General features: G+C 38.4%; 3 protein-coding genes across 4 annotated transcripts; 2 read left to right on the forward strand and 1 right to left on the reverse strand.

Moving 5' to 3' along the window:
• The first annotated feature begins 5,888 nt into the window (after positions 1 to 5,888).
• Positions 5,889 to 11,660, forward strand: LOC126618946 (kinesin-like protein KIN-14I). Its single transcript, XM_050287179.1, has 19 exons — positions 5,889 to 6,440; positions 6,587 to 6,753; positions 6,847 to 6,990; positions 7,110 to 7,331; positions 7,407 to 7,478; positions 7,628 to 7,696; positions 7,823 to 7,912; positions 8,052 to 8,171; positions 8,261 to 8,342; positions 8,472 to 8,567; positions 8,668 to 8,844; positions 8,926 to 9,032; positions 9,128 to 9,306; positions 9,403 to 9,564; positions 9,690 to 9,943; positions 10,032 to 10,195; positions 10,273 to 10,470; positions 10,566 to 11,104; positions 11,227 to 11,660. The coding sequence occupies exons 1-19, from the start codon at positions 6,323 to 6,325 to the stop codon at positions 11,351 to 11,353; spliced, it is 3,087 nt and encodes a 1,028-aa protein (XP_050143136.1). The 5' UTR covers positions 5,889 to 6,322; the 3' UTR covers positions 11,354 to 11,660.
• A 2,674-nt stretch (positions 11,661 to 14,334) lies between these two features.
• LOC126618948 (probable protein phosphatase 2C 5) lies at positions 14,335 to 17,842 on the forward strand. Of its 2 annotated transcripts, XM_050287180.1 has the most exons (9): positions 14,335 to 14,503; positions 14,858 to 14,913; positions 15,277 to 15,530; positions 15,810 to 15,981; positions 16,074 to 16,291; positions 16,413 to 16,520; positions 16,609 to 16,734; positions 16,826 to 17,055; positions 17,155 to 17,842. In XM_050287180.1, exons 3-9 carry the CDS (start codon positions 15,321 to 15,323, stop codon positions 17,372 to 17,374), a joined length of 1,284 nt encoding a protein of 427 aa, XP_050143137.1. In that variant the 5' UTR covers positions 14,335 to 14,503; positions 14,858 to 14,913; positions 15,277 to 15,320; the 3' UTR covers positions 17,375 to 17,842. The 2 variants fall into 2 exon arrangements, with proteins under 2 accessions (XP_050143137.1, XP_050143138.1); XM_050287181.1 differs by lacking the exon at positions 14,858 to 14,913 and having other exon boundaries at positions 14,337 to 14,503.
• Positions 17,843 to 19,237: 1,395 nt separating this feature from the next.
• Positions 19,238 to 19,974, reverse strand: LOC126618949 (wall-associated receptor kinase-like 20). The gene has a single exon (XM_050287182.1). It carries the CDS (start codon positions 19,972 to 19,974, stop codon positions 19,324 to 19,326), a length of 651 nt encoding a protein of 216 aa, XP_050143139.1. The 3' UTR covers positions 19,238 to 19,323.
• Positions 19,975 to 22,420: the final 2,446 nt, after the last annotated feature.

Below are 22,420 nucleotides of genomic sequence, written 5' to 3' on the forward strand. Positions count from 1 at the left end.
TGTATTATAGCTACTAAAGTTATAGTGTGATATTTTGCACCCGCTTCGCTCATGTCCCTATCAAAGGTTATTTATCTAACTTTTGCCTATTTATAACACGTTATCAGCACGGCTCTCTAACCTTAACTAGTTCTCATCTTCCTTCACCAAAAAGAAAAAAAAAATGCTTCATCCGAGGATTTTCCTGTTCTTCTTCTTCCTCTGCCTCACATGCATAATGTACCCTTACGATGAACTACTAGCACCATGCCTGTTTCTCATTCTCAATTTAACAATTACTTATATCTTTGATTTCTTGTTTGGTGTGGTTTCTGATTACTAATCCAGTGTTTATTTATGTTAATTTTACTGTGATCAAAGATGGTGTGGTACAATCGCCCATCTTAAGTTGCAGATTCAATTTTACTGCAATTTTAGGTGGTGCGATATAATCGTCTACCCTGCTCTGCATATTTAAATTTTCCTGCTGTTTGAGTGGTGGGGAATAATCGCTCATCCTATGCTTACTTCAATGAGAATAGTGCGTTACAATCGCCCTCCTCATTAATCATGTAAATCTCGAGCCTGAAGTTACGAGTGCTTAGATCAAAAATGAAAATTTTGTAAGAACCAGAAGTTCTAACACTATATTCCTCAAGGAATACATATTATTGCAAGTTCTTACACATCTCATTTTTCTTTCAGAAAAGAAAATGGAAAACTTGGCAAATCTTGATTTTGTTGCCCTGAATATTACTGGGAATAACTACCTTACCAGGGTAGTGGACACTAAGATCCATCTAGAGGTAGGGAATCTTGAAGAAACCATTAGGGAGGAAAACAATGCATCATCTCAAGATCAGGCGAAGACCATGATCTTTATTCGTCGCCACCTTGATGAAAGACTAAAGAGCGATTATTTAACGGTTGAAGATATGTTAGCTCTCTGGAAGGCATTGAAAAACAGATCAATCACCAGAAAATAGTGATTATTCCAAGGGCTAGTTATGAGTGGACTCACCTAAGGATCCAAGATTTCAAGTGAGTGACTGAGTACAATTCTGCGATGTTCAGAATTAACTCCCAGATGAAGCTTTGTGGGGAAACTATTATTGAGTAAGATATGCTGGAAAAGACTTTAAGCACCTTTCATGCCTCAAACATGCTTCTGCAACATCAGTAGTACAGAGAATGAAGCTTCATTGAATACAACCAGCTGATATATGTGCTCCTGGTAGCTAAACAAAACAATGAGCTCCTGATGAAAAATCATCAGTCCCGACCTACTGGATTTGCATCATTCCCAGAAGTGAATGTTGCTTCCGTTGAAGTGAATGCCATATCCTCTGGTGGCAATAATCATAAACGAGGATGTGGCCACAAGTGAGGCCAGTGGAACGGGAAATGCAAGAATCATGGTGTCCAGTTTTACAATCAGGTTCCAAGGCATAATTCAGGCCAGAGCTTCAAAAATGTAAATCACCACAAAAGCAAAGCTCATATAAACAGTGCTCACAGAAACTCTGAAAGAGTCTGCCATAGTTGAGGTAGCAATAGGCACTGGGCGCGTACTTGTCGTACCTCAAAATATCTGGTGGATCTATATCAAGCCTCCTTAAAGGATAAGGGTGTTGAGACTAATTTCCTCGGCCATGCTAGACCAATGGATATACATGATCCAGTGTGCGACTTATCATGGCAGTTGAACACAACCCATCTAGATGTCTCAGACTTCATTGTGGAAAAAGGAAATGAAGTGTCTCAGTCCGATTGAATCATTTATGTTTGATGTAATTTTATTTTGAATGTGTAGTTTAAAACTTACATTTCAATTCAATAAAAGTGGTATTTAAATTTCCTTTTATTATGAATAAGTTGTTTTTAACCGTGATCCCCTTTACTTAGAAAGCATAGATAAAAACTATGGTTATTCTCAAAACAAGAGAAATGGTGGAGATATTTGTCTTGCAGACAATGCAACTACACATACAATAAAGTATTTCTCAATCTTGATGCGTACAAAAGTAAGGGTAACAACAATATCAGGCCAATCAGATGTAATTGAAGGCTTAGGAAAAGCCCAGATCATGTTACTAAATGAAACAATATTGTCCATACACAATGCGTTGTATGCTACTCGATCTACTCGAAATTTGTTGAGTTTTAAAAACATACGTTTAAATGGATACCACGTTGAAACGAAAAGTGCAAAAAATGTGAAGTATTTATGCATTACCTCCAATGATACCCAGAAGCGTATATTGGAAAAGTTGCGTGGTTTGTCAAGTGAATTGTATTATACATACATAAAGACAATCGAATCACATACTGTCATGAACTAGAAGTTCATTGATTCAAAAGTTTACATGCTTTGGCATGACTGTCTGGGTCATCTAAAATCCACCATGATGTGTAGGATAATTACTAACTCTAATGGACATCCATTATTGAGCAGACACATTGCTATCTCAAATGATAACCCTTGCAAGACTTGTTCTCAAGGGAAGTTGGTAATTAGACCATCACAATTAAAGGTTGATGCTGAATTCCCATCATTTTTGCAAAGAATTCAAGGAAATATTTGTGGGCATATTCAACCATCTTATGGACCATTTCAATATTTTATGGTTTTGGTTGATGCATTTACTGGATGGTCACATGTTTATCTCTTATCTACTCGAATAATTAAGTTGCGAGCACAATTCCCAGATTACCGCATTAAGTCAATCCGACTTGATAATGCTGGTGAATTTATGTCTCAAACCTTTGATGATTACTGCATGACATTGGGCATTGATGTTGAACACCATGTTCCTCATGTCCATACTTAAAATGGTTTAGCAGAAGTATTTATCAAACGGGTTCAATTAATAGCTCGCACTCTGCTCATGAAAACAAAATTGCCAGTTTCTGCATAGGGACATGCCATCTTACATGCTGCATCATTAGTTTGATTGAGACATATAGTCAACCATCAATACTCCTCAGCACAACTAGTGTTTGGGCATCAGCCAAACATTTCACATTTATGAGTTTTTGGTTGTGTTGTTTATATGCCTATTGCACAACCACAACGCACTAAAATACGACCTCAGTGCAGACTGGGAGTTTATGTGGGTTTTGATTCACCATCTATCATTAGATATTTGGAACCCTTGATGGGTGATATGTTTACAGCTCGTTTTGTTGATTGTCACTTTAATGAGATAGTCTTCTAGTCGTTAGAGGGAGAAAAGATCGTTCCAGAAGAACGACAAGAGTTGACATGGGTTGTACCCACCTTGTCTCATTTTGATCCACGTAACACTCAATGTGAAAATGAAGTGAAAATGATCGTTCATCTTCAGAGTATTGCTAATCAAATGCCATATGCAATTAATGATGCTATGAAAGTGACAAAATCACATATACCCACTGCAAATACACCTGTAAGAATTGATGTCCCAGTTGGACAAGGTAAAGCGGCAGCGAATAAATCATCTGGTGCATGCCTGAAGCATGGTAGACCTCTAGGTTCAAAAGATTCAGCCCCTCAAAAGAGAAAGATGATAATATTGAGCCCCGCTTTATTGATGAATGCAAACAGAGACAAGATTGGCCTAAGTGAAAAGATGCAATCCAAGTAGAATTAAATTCCTTAGAAAGGCGAAGTGATTTGGACCAGTAGTCCAAACTCTGCCTGATGTAAATCCCGTGGGTTACAAATGAGTATTCACAAGAAAACGCAATGAGAAAAACGAGATTACAAGATATAAAACACGACTCATTGCACAAGGCTTTTCACAAAGACATGTAATTGATTACGAGAAGACATTATCTCCTGTAATGGACGCAATTACGTTACGTTACTTAATAAGTTTAGTGGTTTCAGAAAAACTTGACATGCGACTTCTAGATGTCATCACTGCATATCTATATGGAGAATTAGATACTGACATATACATGAAGGTCCTGGAAGGACTTAAGTTGCCTGAAATGACTAACAAACCATGATGTATGCTCTTAATTAAATTAAGGCGATCATTGTTTGGGTTGAAACAATCTAGACGAATGTGGTATAATCATCTTAGTGAGTATTTGATTAAAGAAGGGTATACCAACAATGTCATTTGCCCTTGTGTGTTCATTAAGAAATCCAATTATGGATTGCTATAGTGGCAGTATATGTCGAAGATATGAACCTAGTTGGAACCCTAAATAGCTCAATAAAACTGCTGAATATCTGAAAAGCGAATTTGAAATGAAATACCTTGGGAAAACAAAATATTGTCATAACTTGCAGATCGAGCATTGTGCTAGTAGAATTTTGGTCCACCAATCAACTTACATTGAAAAAATCCTGAAGTGATTTGGCATGGACAAGACTTATCCACTCAGCACGCCAATGGTCGTTTGTTCTTTGGACATTAAGAAAGATCTATTACGTCCAAAAGAAGATGATGAAACGGTCATTGGTTCAGAAGTACCATATCTAAGTGCATTAAGTGCTTTATTGTATTTAACACAATGTACTAGACTAGATATAGCTTTTTCAGTTAACTTGTTAGCAATGTATAGCTCTCCTCCAACAATTCGTCATTGAAAATGAGTCAAAGATGTTTTGCGATATCTTCGTGGGACAATAGACATGGGTCTCTTCTACTCAGAAAAATCTACAAATGACCATATCCTTGTTGGATATGCAGATGCTGGTTTTCTCTTTGATCCGCATCAAGTTCGCTCACAAACTGGATATATGTTCACTAATGGAGATACAACAATCTCATGTCGCTCAACAAAGCAAACACTAGTTGCTACATTTTCCAATCACTCAGATATACTTGCTTTACATGAAGCAAGTCATGAATGTTCTTGGTTAAGATCAATGATCCATCATATCCGGAATTCATGTGGTCTACCTTCGAAGACAAACAATCCAATTGTTATCCATGAAGATAATGCAACATGTGTTGCCCAAATGAAAGAAGGATTCATCAACGGCGATAAAACTAAACACATATCTCTAAAGTTTTTCAGTGCACATAAGCTTCAGAAGGCTAAAGTTATTGAAGTCAGACAAATCGGTTTCATTGAAAATTTGGCAGACATGTTCATCAAATCTCTACCAAAGTGCATGTTTCAAAAACTAGTGCAGAGTATCGAATTACGTCGGCTTACTAATAAGCTAAATTTAAAGAATGCGGAATTAGGGGGAGCATCCATGATACATGCATATTGTACCCATTTTCCTTTGATTAGGATTTTTCCCACTGGGTTTTTCCTATCAAGGTTTTAACTAGGCAACATAAGTATACTTAACACTATATCAACAATCCAGGTAAAGTTGTACTTTTTTTCCTTCGCTATGGTTTTTTCCCACTGGGTTTTTCCGAGCAAAGTTTTAATGAGGCAACTGATGTTGATATGTGGGTATCCAAGGAGGAGTGTTGTAGAATTAGTGGGTGAATGCCCTCTCAAGGGAATAAAGACTTAGGAATAATATTTGATACTTTCAAAAGTGTAATCATTGTATTTGTATGGTTGTTATTACGGGAGTTGCTTTATAAATAGAGCACTCTATGTTATCAAAATACACACTGCGAGAGAAAGAATCAAAGAAATAATATCAGTATATCTCCCTCCTCTCTTTATATGTCATCTTTTGTGTTATAGCTACTAAAGTTATAATATGATATTTTGCACCCGTTTTGCTCCTGTTCATAGCAAATGTTATTTCTCTAATTTTTGCCTATTTATAACAATTTTCCCTTTATTATATTTCACACAAAAAATTAATATATTTTAATTGGTTAAATTTTAAAGATTTTGTGATCCGTTAAATACAAACAGTTAAAGGCTTAAAGCCAAGTTCCCCGCGAGAGGCTCGGAACCAGGTTCGGTGTAGCTTTTGTCCTTCAATATTAGACAAACCCAGAAACAGAGGAAGAGAAGGAAAACAGAGCTAAAGCCTAAAACGAGAGAGAGAGAGGGAGAGAGAGAGAGAGAGAGGGAGAGGGAGAGGGAGAAGGGGGGAGAGAGAGAGATAGAGAGAGAGAGTCAAGTCATCCGAACCCAAAAATTTTCTCTCTCTTCACTTTCCAAAACCTATTTTATCTTTTTTGTATCTTCACATCCAAGTCTTCCCCTATTTGTAATTTGAATATATACCTCATAGATTTCCATATTTTTTTTATAAACTTCACATTTTTTTTCAAACAAGGATTCAAACTTTTCTGTTTTCCCATTGCGATTTCGGCTTCTGAATTGTGATTTGGGTAGTTTGAGCATGTTGGATTAATGGGTAGGAGTTGAATTTTAACGGTCTGATTTTTGGTGTTTTTCTGGGGTTTTTTTTTGGCGGTAAATGGCGACGGAGCAAGTGTTGCCGTTCTCCATAACTTCTGTGGTTGAATGCGTTCTTCAGGAGCATGGGAGTCGTCTGAGCGATATCGACTTGGCTTCCAGGAAGGCCGAGGAAGCATGTAATCATCTTTTCTTCATCTGTTCAATCTTTAATCTTGGATTAATTTGTTTTCTTTATCTGTTTCATTGGTTTTCCAAATTTATGACAATTCCATAGCAGAAGCAAATCTTCTGATCCTATGAATGTTGCCTTGTTGTTGAGCAGCCTTGAGAAGGTATGAAGCAGCGAGGTGGCTACGAAAGACGGTTGGCGTTGTGGGGGGTAAAGATTTGCCGGCTGAGCCTTCCGAAGAAGATTTCCGGCTTGGATTGCGGAGTGGAATAATCCTTTGCAATGTTCTTAACAAGGTTCAACCCGGAGCTGTGCCAAAGGTAATGCCTCAACTTGGTTTTCGCTTTGCATTTTTTCAAGCCCTTTTGTTTATTGACTGGTTTCGATAACGTTAACTGGAGATTTGTTTTTAGGTAGTTGAAGGCCCTTGTGACTCCGTTATTATTCCCGATGGGGCAGCTCTATCAGCGTATCAGTACTTCGAAAATGTCAGAAACTTCCGTGTGGCTGTGGAGGAAATGGGGCTTCCAACCTTTGAAGCTTCCGATTTGGAACAGGTTTGTGCTCAGAAAACACTTATTGTGTTGATGAATCCATATGATTTAGGATACAGTGCATGATTTCTGTGGTTATTTTGTCGTTCGGGTGTGACATATTCCACATTCTGAATTTACAGGGAGGGAAATCTGCGAGGATTGTGAACTGCGTTCTAGCATTGAAATCATATTACGAGTGGAAACAAGGAGGTGGAATTGGATCATGGAAGTATGGTGGAGCTTTGAAACCACCTGCCTGCGGGAAATACTTCTTGCGGAAAAATTCAGAACCCTTTTCGAGGACCTTATCATGGGGCGAAAAGTCACACGAAAGTTTGTCCTGTGAAGATCTCTATGAAGCAGTAGGTGTTTCTCAATTTTTCATTGTACACTCATAATATTTCAGGAAATTAATTGTTCTTCTTTCTGATCTGCAGAGTTCCTCTCATTCTTTACATGCGCTAGTATGTGAAGTGCTTTCGGACAAGAGGCAAGAAGACATACCAATCGTAAGGGTTCTTCTACCTTTTATGTTGACTATCTTAATAAATCATACTAATGCAGATGGCAGTCTCTACTCGTTTCACCCGAGCACGCTCCTGTTTATATATGCGTATATGTCTAACTTAGAGAAACAATTTCTTGTTGCATTTAACAGATTGTGGAAAATTTGCTGAGTAAAGTCATGGAGGAGTTTGAGCATCGGTTAGCAAGCCAAGGCGAACTGGTAAGCAGCAGCATTTCTTCAGCATTGGCTTACTGTTTCATATTTTTTTTCCCAAAGAAAGCTCATTGCCTCCTTTCGAGAAAAAATGTTATATGTGGGATGATAGAATTCTTTATAACATGACAGATGAAAACAACTTCCAAAGATATGACGTTGTCCGGCCCTGACAGACGTCTTTCTGACTGTGCCTCTGAATGTGCTTCTGGTGATATGAAGGTACAAGTTTTAGATTCACCATAGAAGTGGAAAATTTGTGTCATTATGAAATCGTTTTCTGCATGTGTCTCGGTTTGTTTGTATCTTTTATTGTTAGCAACATTGGGTGACATTTTGCTTCCATTGATGGACGATTAAGACCGAAGAGAAAGCTGCCTCTGAAACCAAAGAGGAGGAAATATACAACCATGAAGAGGGATCAAAAAGTCAGTCTCTAAAGCAGATAACGTTGGTTGACCGACAACAGAAAGATATTCAGGTAAACTGCGGTTGTATCATATTAGCAGCTACAAAATTTTGTTTGCCCTAAGGTACTGGAAACTTATGTTAATAGTCTGTATTCTGTAGGAACTGAAACATACTCTATACGATACAAAAGCAGGAATGAAGCTTCTACAAATGAGGTACCGGCAGGAGTTCAACAATCTAGGTATGACTTGTGACGAAAAACGATTTGATATGCTTTTAACAAGGCTCGCTTAGCGCACCTTTTTTCGAGTACTTTAAGGTTGTTTCAAGTTCTCAACGGAGGACCATGAGTAGTTTCCCATGCATGTAGGCAAGCACCTCCATGGTTTGGCTTCTGCAGCAACAGGATACCAGAAGGTTCTTGAAGAAAATCGCAAGTTATACAATCAAGTGCAGGATTTGAAAGGTACTATTTCAGGTCTTCTTTAAATTGTCTTGAGTTCTATATTTTAGAAACAAGTTGTGTTTTGTATGAGATTAATTGGTCCATCAATTATTTTGGTTAGGTAATATAAGGGTATACTGTCGAGTGCGGCCCTTCTTGCCTGGGCAATCAAACCGGGCCAGTAGCTATGATCACATAGATGATAGAAGTCTTAAGATTATCACACCTTCCAAATATGGCAAAGAGGGAAGGAAATCTTTCACTTTCAACAAAGTTTTTGGTCCTTTTTCAACCCAAGGTTAGCTACTCTCGATATGGATTCATTTCTAATCTTTGATATGTGTCAGCATTTTTCACTGCTACTTCTCTTTCTCTGCAGAGGAGGTATTTTCAGACACGCAGCCTCTCATTCGGTCTGTTCTCGATGGTTACAATGTCTGTATATTTGCTTATGGCCAAACGGGATCAGGGAAAACTTTTACAATGGTAAAATATGTGCATAGATGTTTCATCATATAATCTTTACTCTTTGGCCAAATCACTCCTGACTAGTTGTAAATTCATGTTGTTCACCGATGTAGACTGGACCGAAAGATATTACAGAGGAAAGTCAAGGTGTAAATTACAGAGCACTCAGTGATTTATTTTATCTATCAGAACAGAGAAAGGACACCATTTGTTATGAAATTTCTGTTCAGATGCTTGAAATTTACAATGAGCAAGTCAAGGATCTCCTGGCGGTGGAGGGTTCTAGCAAACGATATCCTTCTAGAGTGCTGACAATATTAACTTTTCCTTTCTATTGCTTTCTGTAGAATGCATATCATATTCATGTGTTTCCTAAACTCCAACATACATTAGAAATTCGCAACAGTTCTCAAAACGGAATTAATGTACCTGAGGCGAACCTTGTTCCTGTATCATCGACATCTGATGTTATATATTTGATGAACCTTGGGCATAAGAATCGTTCAGTGAGTGCAACAGCCATGAATGACCGGAGTAGTAGATCGCACAGGTAAGATTAATGATGTCCTTTTGGACAGACGTTGAGTTGATCCCTTTTCGTTTCACATTACAAGTAAAACTCTTGAAGTGATCATGAATCCGTCTAAACTAACTCCTATCACATTTCATAAACAGTTGCTTGACAGTTCATGTTCATGGAAGAGACCTGACATCGGGAAGCATACTCCGGGGTTGTATGCATCTAGTTGACTTGGCAGGAAGTGAGAGAGTTGACAAATCTGAGGTGACGGGAGACAGATTAAAGGAGGCACAACATATTAACAAATCTCTCTCAGCTTTAGGAGATGTCATTGCCTCTCTTGCTCAAAAGAACGCACACGTTCCTTACAGAAACAGTAAGCTCACACAGCTGCTCCAAGACTCGCTCGGTAAGATTGTTTAATAAACTTGCACAGACATTTTTCTCATTTTTGTTGGTCTCCGTTGTAATCATTCGATGCATCCTTATTCCATCAGGAGGGCAAGCGAAGACGCTCATGTTTGTTCATATCAGCCCTGAGCCTTACTCTCTCGGAGAAACACTTAGTACACTCAAGTTTGCAGAAAGGGTTTCTACAGTTGAACTTGGTGCCGCCCGAGTTAACAAAGACAGTGCAGATGTAAAAGAGCTCAAAGAACAGGTAGTTAATTTATGGGTTATATCCAGTTATAACGTACAATAAAACCTCTTGTTTACCAGTTTTTCTGTCCATACAAGATTGCTACACTTAAGGCAGCCTTAGCAAGGAAGGAAAGCGAGGGAGCGCAAGCGCAACTTAAATATTCTCAATCCATGAGCCCAGAAAGATCCAGAATCAAGTCTGCTGGGTCTTCCCCTTTGCATTCAAATTGGAAAAGCACCGGAGATTTGTCCGGGGCTTCCATGCAAGCAGCAGATGATTTTGGAAACATAGAGGTATTGGTTAAGTATTAAATTGATAAGCCGAAAATTTTGTTTTGTCCATGTAATTTGATGAATCTAACACTTGAGGTTCATCTTGATTGCACTAGGTTCGCAAATTTTCTGCATTGAAGCCAAAAAGGCGAAGTTTAGATCTTCAAGATATGATGACACAAGGGCGTTCGCCTCCCTGGCCACCCGCTAATAATGAAGGACTAAATGTAAAGGAGGAAGCCGATAAGGATTCAGTACTCTCCGGAGATTGGGTTGATAAGGTCATGGTGAACAAACATGAAGGTGCAAATAGAGAAGAGAATCTATTAGGAAGTTGGGATATGGATAACAGACAGTTGCCGGAGATGTTTGGTCCAAGTAGCCTCCCTGACCCTCCGAAGTTATACATGGAACCACATTTTGGAAAGTTAACAGCGAGCAAGGAGGACAGCCCAGACTATGATGCACAAAGGAGTCGGAATGAGATGGCCAACACCGATGACTCTGATGATCAACTTGATGCTGCAACTAGTGATTGTTCAGAGCCAGACATGCTTTGGCAACAAAACCTTCCGAAACCTACCTGCATTCCAAATGGACTGGGATCAAAAGCGAAGAAAACTAATTCAAGGCCAATAAGGAGCCCAGAAACTAGGTAAACTCCGATTGCTATAAGTTTACGTTGTTTTCCTTAAGCTGCATTATCAGCAAATTGTTTCCTATGCAAAATCTCGTATATACCTATGTTCTAATAAGATGTTTCCGCCTTGTCACCAGGAGCATGATTCCATCATTGATTCCTTCACCATCACGGAAACCACCCAATGGGGTGAGCCAGCCTCTGCACAGGACAGCAAGTGGAAGGATTGGTGAAGGGAAGCGAAGACCTGGGAGTGCAAAGTAATATCGATGATGTGGTTGCTTTTTAATGGTGTGTTGAGGGAAGTTTGCTGTATGATTCCTCTTCTTTTTTTTTTTTGGGGTCATTTTTTGTGCGTTCATATATACCTAGAGAGAGAGAGAGAGAGAGAGAGAGAGAGAGAGAGAGAGAGAGGTTTTCTACAAGTGGCAATAATTCCGGTTGCCTGAGTTTCTCCGGTGGTGGTCATAAGATGCATGTTGTCGATCGCACCCCGTTCCATTTCAATTTTTTTTTATGAGTGTTGATATTACAATCAAACATCGATGATATATATATTTTTTATCTTTGATGTGTCCTTCAAAAGAAAAATGAGAGACAATGTGGATTGCTGTTTCAGTTCAAATGTAGAGAAATCAAACGCAACATTCCGATGAAGTACAATCCCCTCAGGATTGAAGCGAGTCTATATTTTTCTTTTCGATACAAACGATCTTAAGGGCATATCTTGGATGCATGGTAACCATTTTTAACAACTTGAGCTACAAGTCTTTCGCACACGATTGAAGTCATACTAGTTTGAAAAACCCTATCTAGTTCATGCAAGAGTATCCACATTATCAATTAACACAAACAAATCAATGTCGTAATGCAGTTCCTATTTGATTAATTAATTACTAAGTACAAATTTGGTCAAGCTTCCCGACTGGAGAAAGACTGGGAAACTATATCTTCCTCGTTAAGTTTTTGCCTCCCTTAATCGAAAGTACGTGAGCATGCATGAAATGAACAACAGCTTGACAATGGTCGAGATACACATCGTTATCGGAAGGTACTTGAACTTTCCGGTACAAATGTTGAAGAAAATCACCGCTGATTCCTCCTAGGTGAAAAAGTTTCTTTACGTGTTTTGTGAAGCAGCAACTCAAACCAATTGGCAATGGAAGGGAGGGGGAGTAGGGTTTGTTGACACACTCCAAACAGGTGGCAAAGTCATAACATAGAATGACATGTAAAAAGTACGAAGAAATTAAAGATTTTTTTTTTTTGGACAAGAAGGAACATTCATTAAGTAAAAAAGGTTACAGGCCAATCCAAACGGAAAGGAAAAAGTAACCCAAAGCAAATTGGGGGGAATCAAATACATAAAGCGCAGCCCAAAAAGCAAGCTAACGAAAATGAAAACCCTAATCCCTAACTTCCAAAAGCATACCGCAGCCGCTGCCGGTATTACGAACGTCTTGCCAGTAGCCACCAGAGCAGCAAAACTAGAGAAAACAACCGAGAGGTCAATTCGACCAAGACATCGTAACAGAAAACTTACAAACCCGAAACAAACAGTACACCACAACCAAAAGTCGACACTGGAGACGTCAAACCGAGAAATGGTTACCTGATCCGATACACCATCACACATCCCTGCAACTAGAAACAAACATAGGAACACATGGATAGAAGGTGAGGCAAAGGGGGTATGTAAAATACCCTTACTTTGGTCGGAACCGCAGAACACTTGGCCTCGAGGGGATGCCGGCATGCCGGTTAGGGGTAGGAAAGTGAGCAAGGGAGATGGATCTGGCAACCATCTTCGATTCGGCGCACACAGGTCGGAGCCCAAGGAGGGGTGCGGGTGGGTTATGAGGAGATGAGGAAGAGAGGAAATGAAGCATATAGAGTGTGAAGTGAGCAAAGAGAAAGTGAAAGCGAGCACTGAGGAAGAGAGTGAAAATATTAGCGGTCAAATCTTGTATATAGAGATTCGACGGCCGAAAATTAAGATAAATGTTGGATGTGTGAATAGTATTATTATTAACTAAAACTTATACTATTGAGTGATACGTACCATTATGGTAGACCCAATTAATTAATCTAAAATACAATTGACGTTTGCAGGAAATGTAAATATTTTTTTTTTGTCAAACGGTAACTTTTGTTAGATTATATCTAAGATACAGATTCGAACACACGCCGTCATGTAAGGCCATCTCCAACCAACTTGACCAAAGAGCCATAGACCAAAATATAGCTCGTTTTGACATGAATACCGTCTCTAACCAAGGGTTAGGCCAAATGGCTTATGGACCCCATCGGGCCATAATTAATCCACCAGGCCAACGGGCTGGCCAAAAGGAGCCAGCTAGCCAGCCCGTTTGCACCAGCCCAAACCCATGCTAGCAGACGTCAAGTTATTGTTGGATTTGAGATTTTTTTTTAAGATGAAATTTAAAGATAAGATAAGAAATACTTAAATCATTTATACACCATTTCTCACCTCCTTTTTACCATTCCATACTATCTTATCTCATTGTATTTCAAATTTTCACATCCTTTTCATAATATAACGATAAGAAATGTCGAGGCTTATTTATTTAGCGACATGTGACACTCAAAATATGTCTGAAAAGTTGAAAACCTTACTTTTATATGATAGTTTAATTCAACTAAAACAATAAATTATTGAGGGTGCTAAAAAATAGTCCAATTCGGTTAGAGATGAGTTTTTTGTCAAACGGACTATGTTTTGACCCGTGGCCCTTTGGCTCACTCGGTTGGATATGGTATAAAATATGGTCTTGCACTGTTCATTAAAAATAATTTCTTGCATGACTATGGGGTTAAACATGGAGAAATTTTTCATTATGACCGGAACATGGCTGGTACACCACCTGCTTTTATATAAGTGGTGAAATTTTTTATTTTTTAAATTATTAACTTTTTAACGCACATATCCTCCTATTTATATAATGACATGTGATATATTATGTCGTGTATTGATCATATTAAAAATTCTCCCTTAAAAATAGTCCTTTCAGTTAGAGATGGCCTACGGGCTCAACTGACAGATACGGACAGTGAGGCTCCCAGTCCCCACCACCAGCCGATGAAAAGTGCGGGCAAGCACACCCAGCTGTCAACCAAACGCCACTCCATCAAAGGTCACTTTCGTCATTTCCCCCACGAATACGCAATTCTCCGCCGGAAATGTCGGACATAAACGTCATTTCAATAGAATTTTGCCCACCCTCTCTCACTCTAAAGCTGTCTTCCAATCAAATCACAGAAAAATAGATAGTTTATTTCCGAGCGACCAGTGCGAGCTCAGTTCCGATGAAGGATTTTTAGATGGACTTCAATGTCAGATCCTCCCTGCTCGATCCGTCTCTGGATGCCAGTGTTTTTGCTCTGCATTCAAAGGTACCCCAATATTTCCCTCTGATTTTTTTTTTACTATTTCTGAATTTCCTCGATTTTTGAATATTTTTATAGTTCATCTAGTTCGTGGGTTAGCTCAATTTTACTTCTTGGGGATTCAGTAGACTTGCGTGTGAATTGTAATGGGTTCCGCAAGATTGCTTTAGATTTCGGGCTCTGAAGGAACTATCTTTGCATATTTTGTGAAGTTTTTTATTTGAATTTGCATTTTGCTATATAGGGAAGTTGAAATTTTTGATTGGTAGGTGGGGTTTTTTTGTTAATTGCTTGTACTCTATATAATTTTCTCATGTTGATGGTGTAAATTGGCTTCTGATTGATTGTTTTGAGAAACAGGTACTAAATTTCAAAAATTATACTGGCAAGAACAACCTTTTCTTTTTGCCCTTTCGGTATGAATTCTGTTAGTTTATGTTTTCCCTTTTCAAATATGTTGTATGTTTCGTTTGTAGCTTACCGGTCTTTTGAACTATGTGCAAAGAAGCACCGGGTCAGTTTCCGGTGACGGTTTTAGATTCAGTACGCCTAGACCCATGGGCAAGCTTCTAATTTATGCTTAAAATTATTTTGTTTGCATCATATTTGACTTAAAATTTAGTGTCATATGCTCCATGATCTAATTATAATTTTTAAAAATTTTAATGTGTAAATCATTTAAGTCAGTTGGTGGACGTATGAGGTGATTTTAGTACATTTAGATGTACACGTTTGCAATGAAGTCCTGACAGATTAATTTAATTCGTTTGGATGAATAGGGTTTTGGCAATTGGGTCCTGGAAATGTCTCAACGGACACTAAAATGAGCCAGATTGAAGTATCGGCAATGAAATCTTCTCTCATCCCACTTGCGACTCTGATTGGTCAGGAGCTTAGGGGTGAAGAAGTTGAGAAACCTTATTTGAAGTATGGGCAGGCTGGTTTGGCGAAGAAAGGAGAAGATTACTTTCTTATAAGAACTGACTGCCAAAGAATTCATTCGGATCCGTCAACAACATTTTCTGTCTTTGCGGTACTTTCCCCCCTTTATTTTCTTTCTTTGTACCTATATAAATAAAAGGAAAAGAATATGAGAGTCATTAAAAGTGAAAAGATTACCTTGAGTGAATTTGATAGTTGCATTTGTGTTCGGTTAAGTGTAACTTTGTTTTTTCTCATGGTTGAAACGGTGTGATAAAAGAGCAATCACTGTTTAGTAACTTTTCTTCTTTTCATACATTTGTCAGCACCAATAGAGCATCACTTCATTCCCTCACTCTTTCTGATACAAATTTGAAATTATTGACTGCAGATTTTTGATGGGCATAATGGTATATCAGCTGCTATTTTTACAAAGGAGAATTTATTGGCTAATGTTTTGAGTGCCATTCCGCAAGGAATCAGTAGGGATGAATGGCTGCTTGCCCTTCCTCGGGCGCTGGTTGCAGGATTTGTCAAAACTGATATAGAATTTCAGCAGAAGGGTATACATCAAATCATTTGAATTTCCAATAACTATTTATTTCATTTGCTTGATTTTGCTTTTCTTAGCTTTCTGATTTAATATCAACCTCAGGGGAAACTTCTGGTACAACTGTGACTTTTGTTGTGATCGATGGTTGGACTGTGACTGCTGCATCTGTTGGGGATTCTCGATGCATATTGGACACCCAGGGAGGTGTTGTTTCACTCTTGACTGTTGATCACAGGCTGGAAGAAAATGAAGAAGAGAGGGAGCGAGTTACTGCCAGTGGGGGCGAAGTAGGAAGGTTAAATGTTTTTGGGGGCAATGAGGTATATCCTGGTTTATTCTGTTCTTCATCCTTCTACCTTGTAAACGGAAAGGCATTTCAATTTTCAATGGAACAACATTTGTTTGATGGTCGTAAATTTCTTATGTTTACGTGGTTCATAGGTTGGTCCCCTCCGCTGCTGGCCTGGTGGATTGTGCCTTTCTAGGTCAATTGGTGACACAGATGTGGGAGAATACATTGTCCCAATACCACATGTCAAGCAAGTGAAGGTAAATTCATCTTGTGCTATTACCAATGGTTCTATTTACTATTCTCTTACAATTTAATTCTCAACTTATTTTTTCCCTGGTTATGTAGCTTTCAAATTCTGGGGGAAGACTTATAATAGCTTCTGATGGCATCTGGGATGCTTTGTCTTCTGATATGGCGGCGAAGTCATGTCGAGGATTGCCTGCAGAGCTTGCTGCAAAGATGGTCGTTAAGGTGATGCGCCTAAAATGCAAACATTACCTTAAGCCCAAGAGAACAAGTCTGATTTACTGATCTAGTCCCGCTTTTCTTTGTTCTGTTTCAGGAGGCTCTGAGGTCAAGGGGACTGAAAGATGATACAACCTGCGTAGTTGTTGACATAATCCCTTCAGGTCATCCTGTCTTACCTCCAACACCGATGAAGAAACCAAACATGCTTGCTTCACTTATCTTTGGGAAGAAAAGTCAGAATTCTGTGAACAAAACAAATAAGCTTTCTGCTATCGGAGTTGTGGAAGAGTTGTTTGAAGAAGGTTCAGCAATGCTCGATGAAAGGTCAGTTCAGCATGGTTTATTATCTAATTGCTAAGTATAAGATTGTCTTTCTAGTTTGTATATAACCCTAATTTCTTTCCTTTCTTGATGGAAATACAGGTTGGGGAAGGATTCTCCTGTGGATGCAAATTCTGGGATTTTCCGATGCGCAGTCTGCCAAGTGGATCAGCCCCCAGTAGAAGGTTTATCAGTAAACTCTGGGCCTTTCTTCTCCCCAGCATCAAAGCCATGGGAAGGCCCCTTCCTCTGTGCAAAGTGTCAGACCAAGAAAGACGCCATGGAAGGGAAAAGACTAACCAGACCTACTGTGGTCTTGTAGTAATTTACCCGATTACGTATCCTAAATTGTATCTTTCTTATCTGGCAGTGTGAGCATATACTTGGTTTTCCTTTTTCAGGTGGTGATGATTTATAGATGTGTGTAAGAAATGAAGTTGAGATATGCAGAGTAAAGTAGGTGTTTTGCAGTTTGAGTTTGTGTCGATTCTGGTTTCTGCTCTCGGCTGTTTGACTGACTCACAGAGGGTTCAAGTGTTCTCATCGCTAACAGCTTTAATTTGTAAGTAAATCGAAGGTTTGTGTAATCGTTAAGTTAGAACGAATCTGTGTGTTTTCTCTACTCATTGTGTTAGAACAAATGAATATATACTCGATAGGCAAATTTTTTTAACAATTGTCTACAAATGCTGGTAAGACTTAGCTTTGCCAGTTTACTATGATTCTTTTTATGTAACGGGGTTGACACAGTGTATTACATAATTCATTCTATTTATTTCTTATAAGATTATATCTGTCCTTAATTACCCGATTGTGTATCACCCCAAATGCGCTTAACTAGAGAACAACTTGCATGAAATGCGACCACCGCTACTGTAGTATCCTGGTCCATGTAAGTCTTTTTCGTTTAATTGTTGTTTTGAAATACAAGAGGAAGATTTATAAGCACCACAAATTTTCTTATTGGACATTGTTGAGATGTTAAAACTGGCAAAACTCTATTGTGGGACCCATATGAAATTTTCTATCCATTTTTTTTATTCCGACTTAAAAAGTCGGAAAATTGCTGGGCCTAGAGTTGCCGAACTGCCCAATCAGGCGATTCTTGCCCGACTCTGCGCGTGAGTGTGGTATGACGTCATGTGGAGTGAGGTCTTTTGGGGGATGGGGAGAGTGGGTTTGCAGTGTGGAGATAAAAGTTTGGGGGTGTTTTTTTTTGGGGTGTGCTATTCACACATCCCATTTTACTTTTCACACATCATTTGTTAATTTATGTTCGTTAATCTTCTTTAATTCATCTGATCCGACGGTCGAAAATTAAAAAGGTGTGTGAGAAGTAAAAAAATATGTGAATATCACACCCCTTTTTTTTTTGGTCAAAGGTAAATATTACTACCAATCACACACATATACATAGATGGAGGCTCATTTACAATGAGGGTACAAAACAAATGTATAGACCTCCATAGCAACACAAAAAAGAGCCCAACGCAAACTTTGGGGCCCAAAACAGAAAAGCACAAAACCAGAAAACCGTAGCAGAGGTTGACAGAAAGCAGTAGAGAAGGGAGATGGGGATGGGGATGGAGAGGAGGAGAGAGAATTAAGGGGTGGAGTTGCACTCGGGTAATTACTATTCACCAAGTAAATAATTATCTATTGCTTAATTGCATGTACAATTATTTGCCCTAAAGGGTGAAATTGCTGTAAATGGTAAGCCTGCTTCTAAATTGCTTGTAATATCTTCCTTGCTTTTTTTCACAAAAAAAAATTCCATCACGGTTTTAATGTGTTTGCCAAATGCTACAAAAACCATTATAAATCCAATTTTGTGGAATTTTCTCCTCACCATAAGTTTCTTAAAATTCTTCAAGAATTTTTCAAAAATGTTTGAACTTACAAAACTCCGTTCTGGCTGTATTTGGAGCCCCACTATTATTTTTAATTGGTTTTATTTTGTCGGTTTAAAAGTTCAAAATTAATTACTTATTTAATTCTATAAATGGTAAGGCCACTTATGTTAATCGGCCGCACTAGTGGCTTTTTATTGATAAATTTATGATTTTCATATCTATGAAACTACATTAAAAAAACTCGACTCAATAACTGGTAAGACCGCTTCGAAACAAGCTCTTACATTTCCCTTACCAAAGCAACACATGACAAATTTAAACATGAAATGAAACCATGCATGAAAGCAACTAAGAACAAGAGAAACATCTTACTAGAAAACAACATCATTTGGGAGTAACTTGGAACATCACGATGGACTCAGTTAGGAGGCATCCACTGCAGCTCAATGCCATAGTTCCATTTATCAGCAGGATCTTGGGGTTGAATATCGACCACACAAGTATAAGCAGTGCACCCTCCAACCCTAACCCTAATCATATACGACGTCATGTGCGAGTCTTTCAAGTAATGGCAGCACAGCCTGCTTTTGCATGCATTATTCCTCCCCTCCAACATTTTATCCTCAAAAACCCTACAGAGGCTGTTTGAGGAACAGTTGAGAGGCGATCGGAGAAGATTGTCGGAGCAGTTGAGCAGTATGACGGTGTTCCGGGTAGACACGTTGAAGGGCAAGTTTTCATCAAGTCTCAGACCTTCTGAAGAGAAATCAGTAGTGCGACACATGTCGTCATCCTGTACGAGATCAGGTGGTTTTATGATGAGCTTCTGAGTAGCTAGGTCAATGCTTAGGACCTTGTAGCCGAAGCCTTCAGCTGACTGGAACTCAAGAACTCCATTGTTGTTGCAGTAGAGTTTGTACCTTGAGTCCCCGCACGTGTCGTCTGTGCTAAAAGGGTATGGAACTTCCATGTTGCCACATTTAGGGCAAGCATCAAGAGCTGAAACATGGAATGTTTTGATGGTGATCGCGAGGCTGACGACCATGAACACAAAAGATTTCAAAGCCATTGTAGAAGTGAGAGGATGCAAGAAATGCTGAGAACTAAATGTCTATTTATAGGGTTTATCATCACAGGGATCAATTAGTTGAGAAATCCTAAGGGGACTTTCTCAAAAGTAGGACTCTCTATAGACTCTATGTTACCTCATACTTTTAGCACAATGTTTATAATGTTGACACATAAATTAACATTAAATTGTGAGATGACAAAGAGTCCATAGAAAACCCCACTTTGAGAGAGTCAATTGGACTTAGTGTTTCTCTAATTAGTTTATCAATATGGGATCTTAAAATATCTGCACTTAGTACTAGTAGAATCTCGCCATATGTGAGTTACGATAGTTGGCTAAGGTTGTTTTTCCATTTCTTTATATCTTAAATTCCTAATTCGACTTCCTTTTTCTTTTCTTTTTGCATACAATGATATATTTTTTTGAAAGGGTACGATATTCATTAATAAGCATGTACATCAATGAGGATAGGGTGCTAACAAAGGGTCTTGATAAAAATCTTGCCGGGATTTTCAACCCTGTCGAAAGGGAAAAGAGTGTCCTGCACCAACATAATTAATTAGGAATTACTATCCTCAACGAGAAGATCAAGAATTACGTCAGGTTCTTCAAATCAAGTCACAGTGTTACAATAACTCAAGCTCATACGAGCTAGCCTGTGTGCCACCTTGTTCGTCTCGCTTTCACTAAATTCAACCTTCCACTTTGGCAATGAATAAACAATTGACCGCGTGTCATTTAGAATGTTTTCAAAATGTGAGGTGTCATCACTTCCTTCATTTTTTAGTCCTGCCATCACAAACAATGCATCACCTTCAAGAACCAAAGCTAGGAATTGCCACTCCTTGACAAACATTGCCGCGTCCCTTGCTGCCATCATCTCAGCCAGCTGCGGGGAACAAATGGCAGTGTGAAGGATATTACGAGTGTGAAGGATTGCCTAATGCTAAACAACACAACAGGTCAATCATTATTAGGTATTGACCACGCCATTTATGGCAAACTAAAACCGAAACCTCCCAATTAAAAATGACAAACAATACCACATAGGTAGTGTCATTGGCCTCCTTTCCTTAAATTCGAGTAGGTAAACATCACTTTGCCAAAAAAAAATTGTATCATCAATTATATGGGTGTGAAAGTAACGTCCTCTTTGAAATTGAATAATGGTTAAGGTGGTGTGCCAACAGCTGTTAGTGTATTAAGAATTTGATGAAGAGATCTTAGGAAATGGGTTTGAATAATCAAATCCTAATTACCAAAAGCATTGATACTTTTTAAGGCTTGGCACCCATGAAGGGTGAAGCTAATTAGCTGAATTCAACTATTGGTTTGTCATATATTATATTGCATCTAGAATTTTCCTCCACCATGCCCCTGCTTTCCTATTCGTTAAAATTTATAAACCTGAGAGGAAATAGCAAGTGGCAATTAATTTGGAAAGGAAACAAGAGAGAAAGCAAAGGTTAAGATCAACTAGGTTAATCGATTTTCAAAGATCAACTAAAACCTCCCCATGTTAAAATAGATTTCGAGTCTGAATTCACATTCTCGTCCCATTCGTGAGAGTACTTTCACATCTCTCTCTAGATATCTTTAGATAAAGAGAGAGAGAGAGAGAGATCCGTTGCGCGAGCAACCCAACTGTGCATTATATGTGCTCTACAGGCCGCACTCCATCTTTCGTTCAAATTTGAATCCATCTTTCTATGATTTAAATTAATTTAATGTAGACTATCGTTTTGTTAATACGTTTGAAGGACATTTGGGTTAAGATAAAAAGTAATGGTGGACATACTAATATTTAGATCATATTTGCAGAATATGTGATTTTTACCAATAAAAAATAAGTACGTGTTGATTAATAATAACCTAATCATCAACCAGATCATATAGTTTACAAATTATTGTTTGAGTTAATAGTCTCTTTAACATTAGAGAAATTTTTTAGTGTGCCCGATACACTGGTTGTACATCACATGTTATTGTATAATTGGAAGGAAGTTTTATTTTCAAGTATCTCTCAACTTATATAATAACACGTGATGTATCATCTCGTGTAACAAGCACATTGGAAAATCACCAATCAATTAAAGTCACACCAGTCCTAGTCCTACTTTCCAATTTCCAAGGAAGTTTTTGGTTTTTTTTTTTCTTCGAGAAATGCTAAGGAGATTGTATCAAATATAAAAATATCTACCACCTTATGTTTTTAGCATAATTTTTATGCTAATATTATAAATTATTATGCTAAGATAGTAAAGTGGCAAAGAATCAAGAGTCACTTAAGAGAGTCTCTTACCATTTCTCTTCTTTTCCCTTTGGAGGGGCAGTGGGGCACCCATTTCCTAAAGTGGCCTCCATAAAGCAACATACACTTTGGGGTCAAGCAAAAGACAAAGTTACAAACACATTGGAAAATCACCGATCAATCAAGTCACAA

This window comes from Malus sylvestris, chromosome 4 (genome assembly GCF_916048215.2).
Source record: "Malus sylvestris chromosome 4, drMalSylv7.2, whole genome shotgun sequence".
NCBI lineage: Eukaryota > Viridiplantae > Streptophyta > Magnoliopsida > Rosales > Rosaceae > Malus > Malus sylvestris.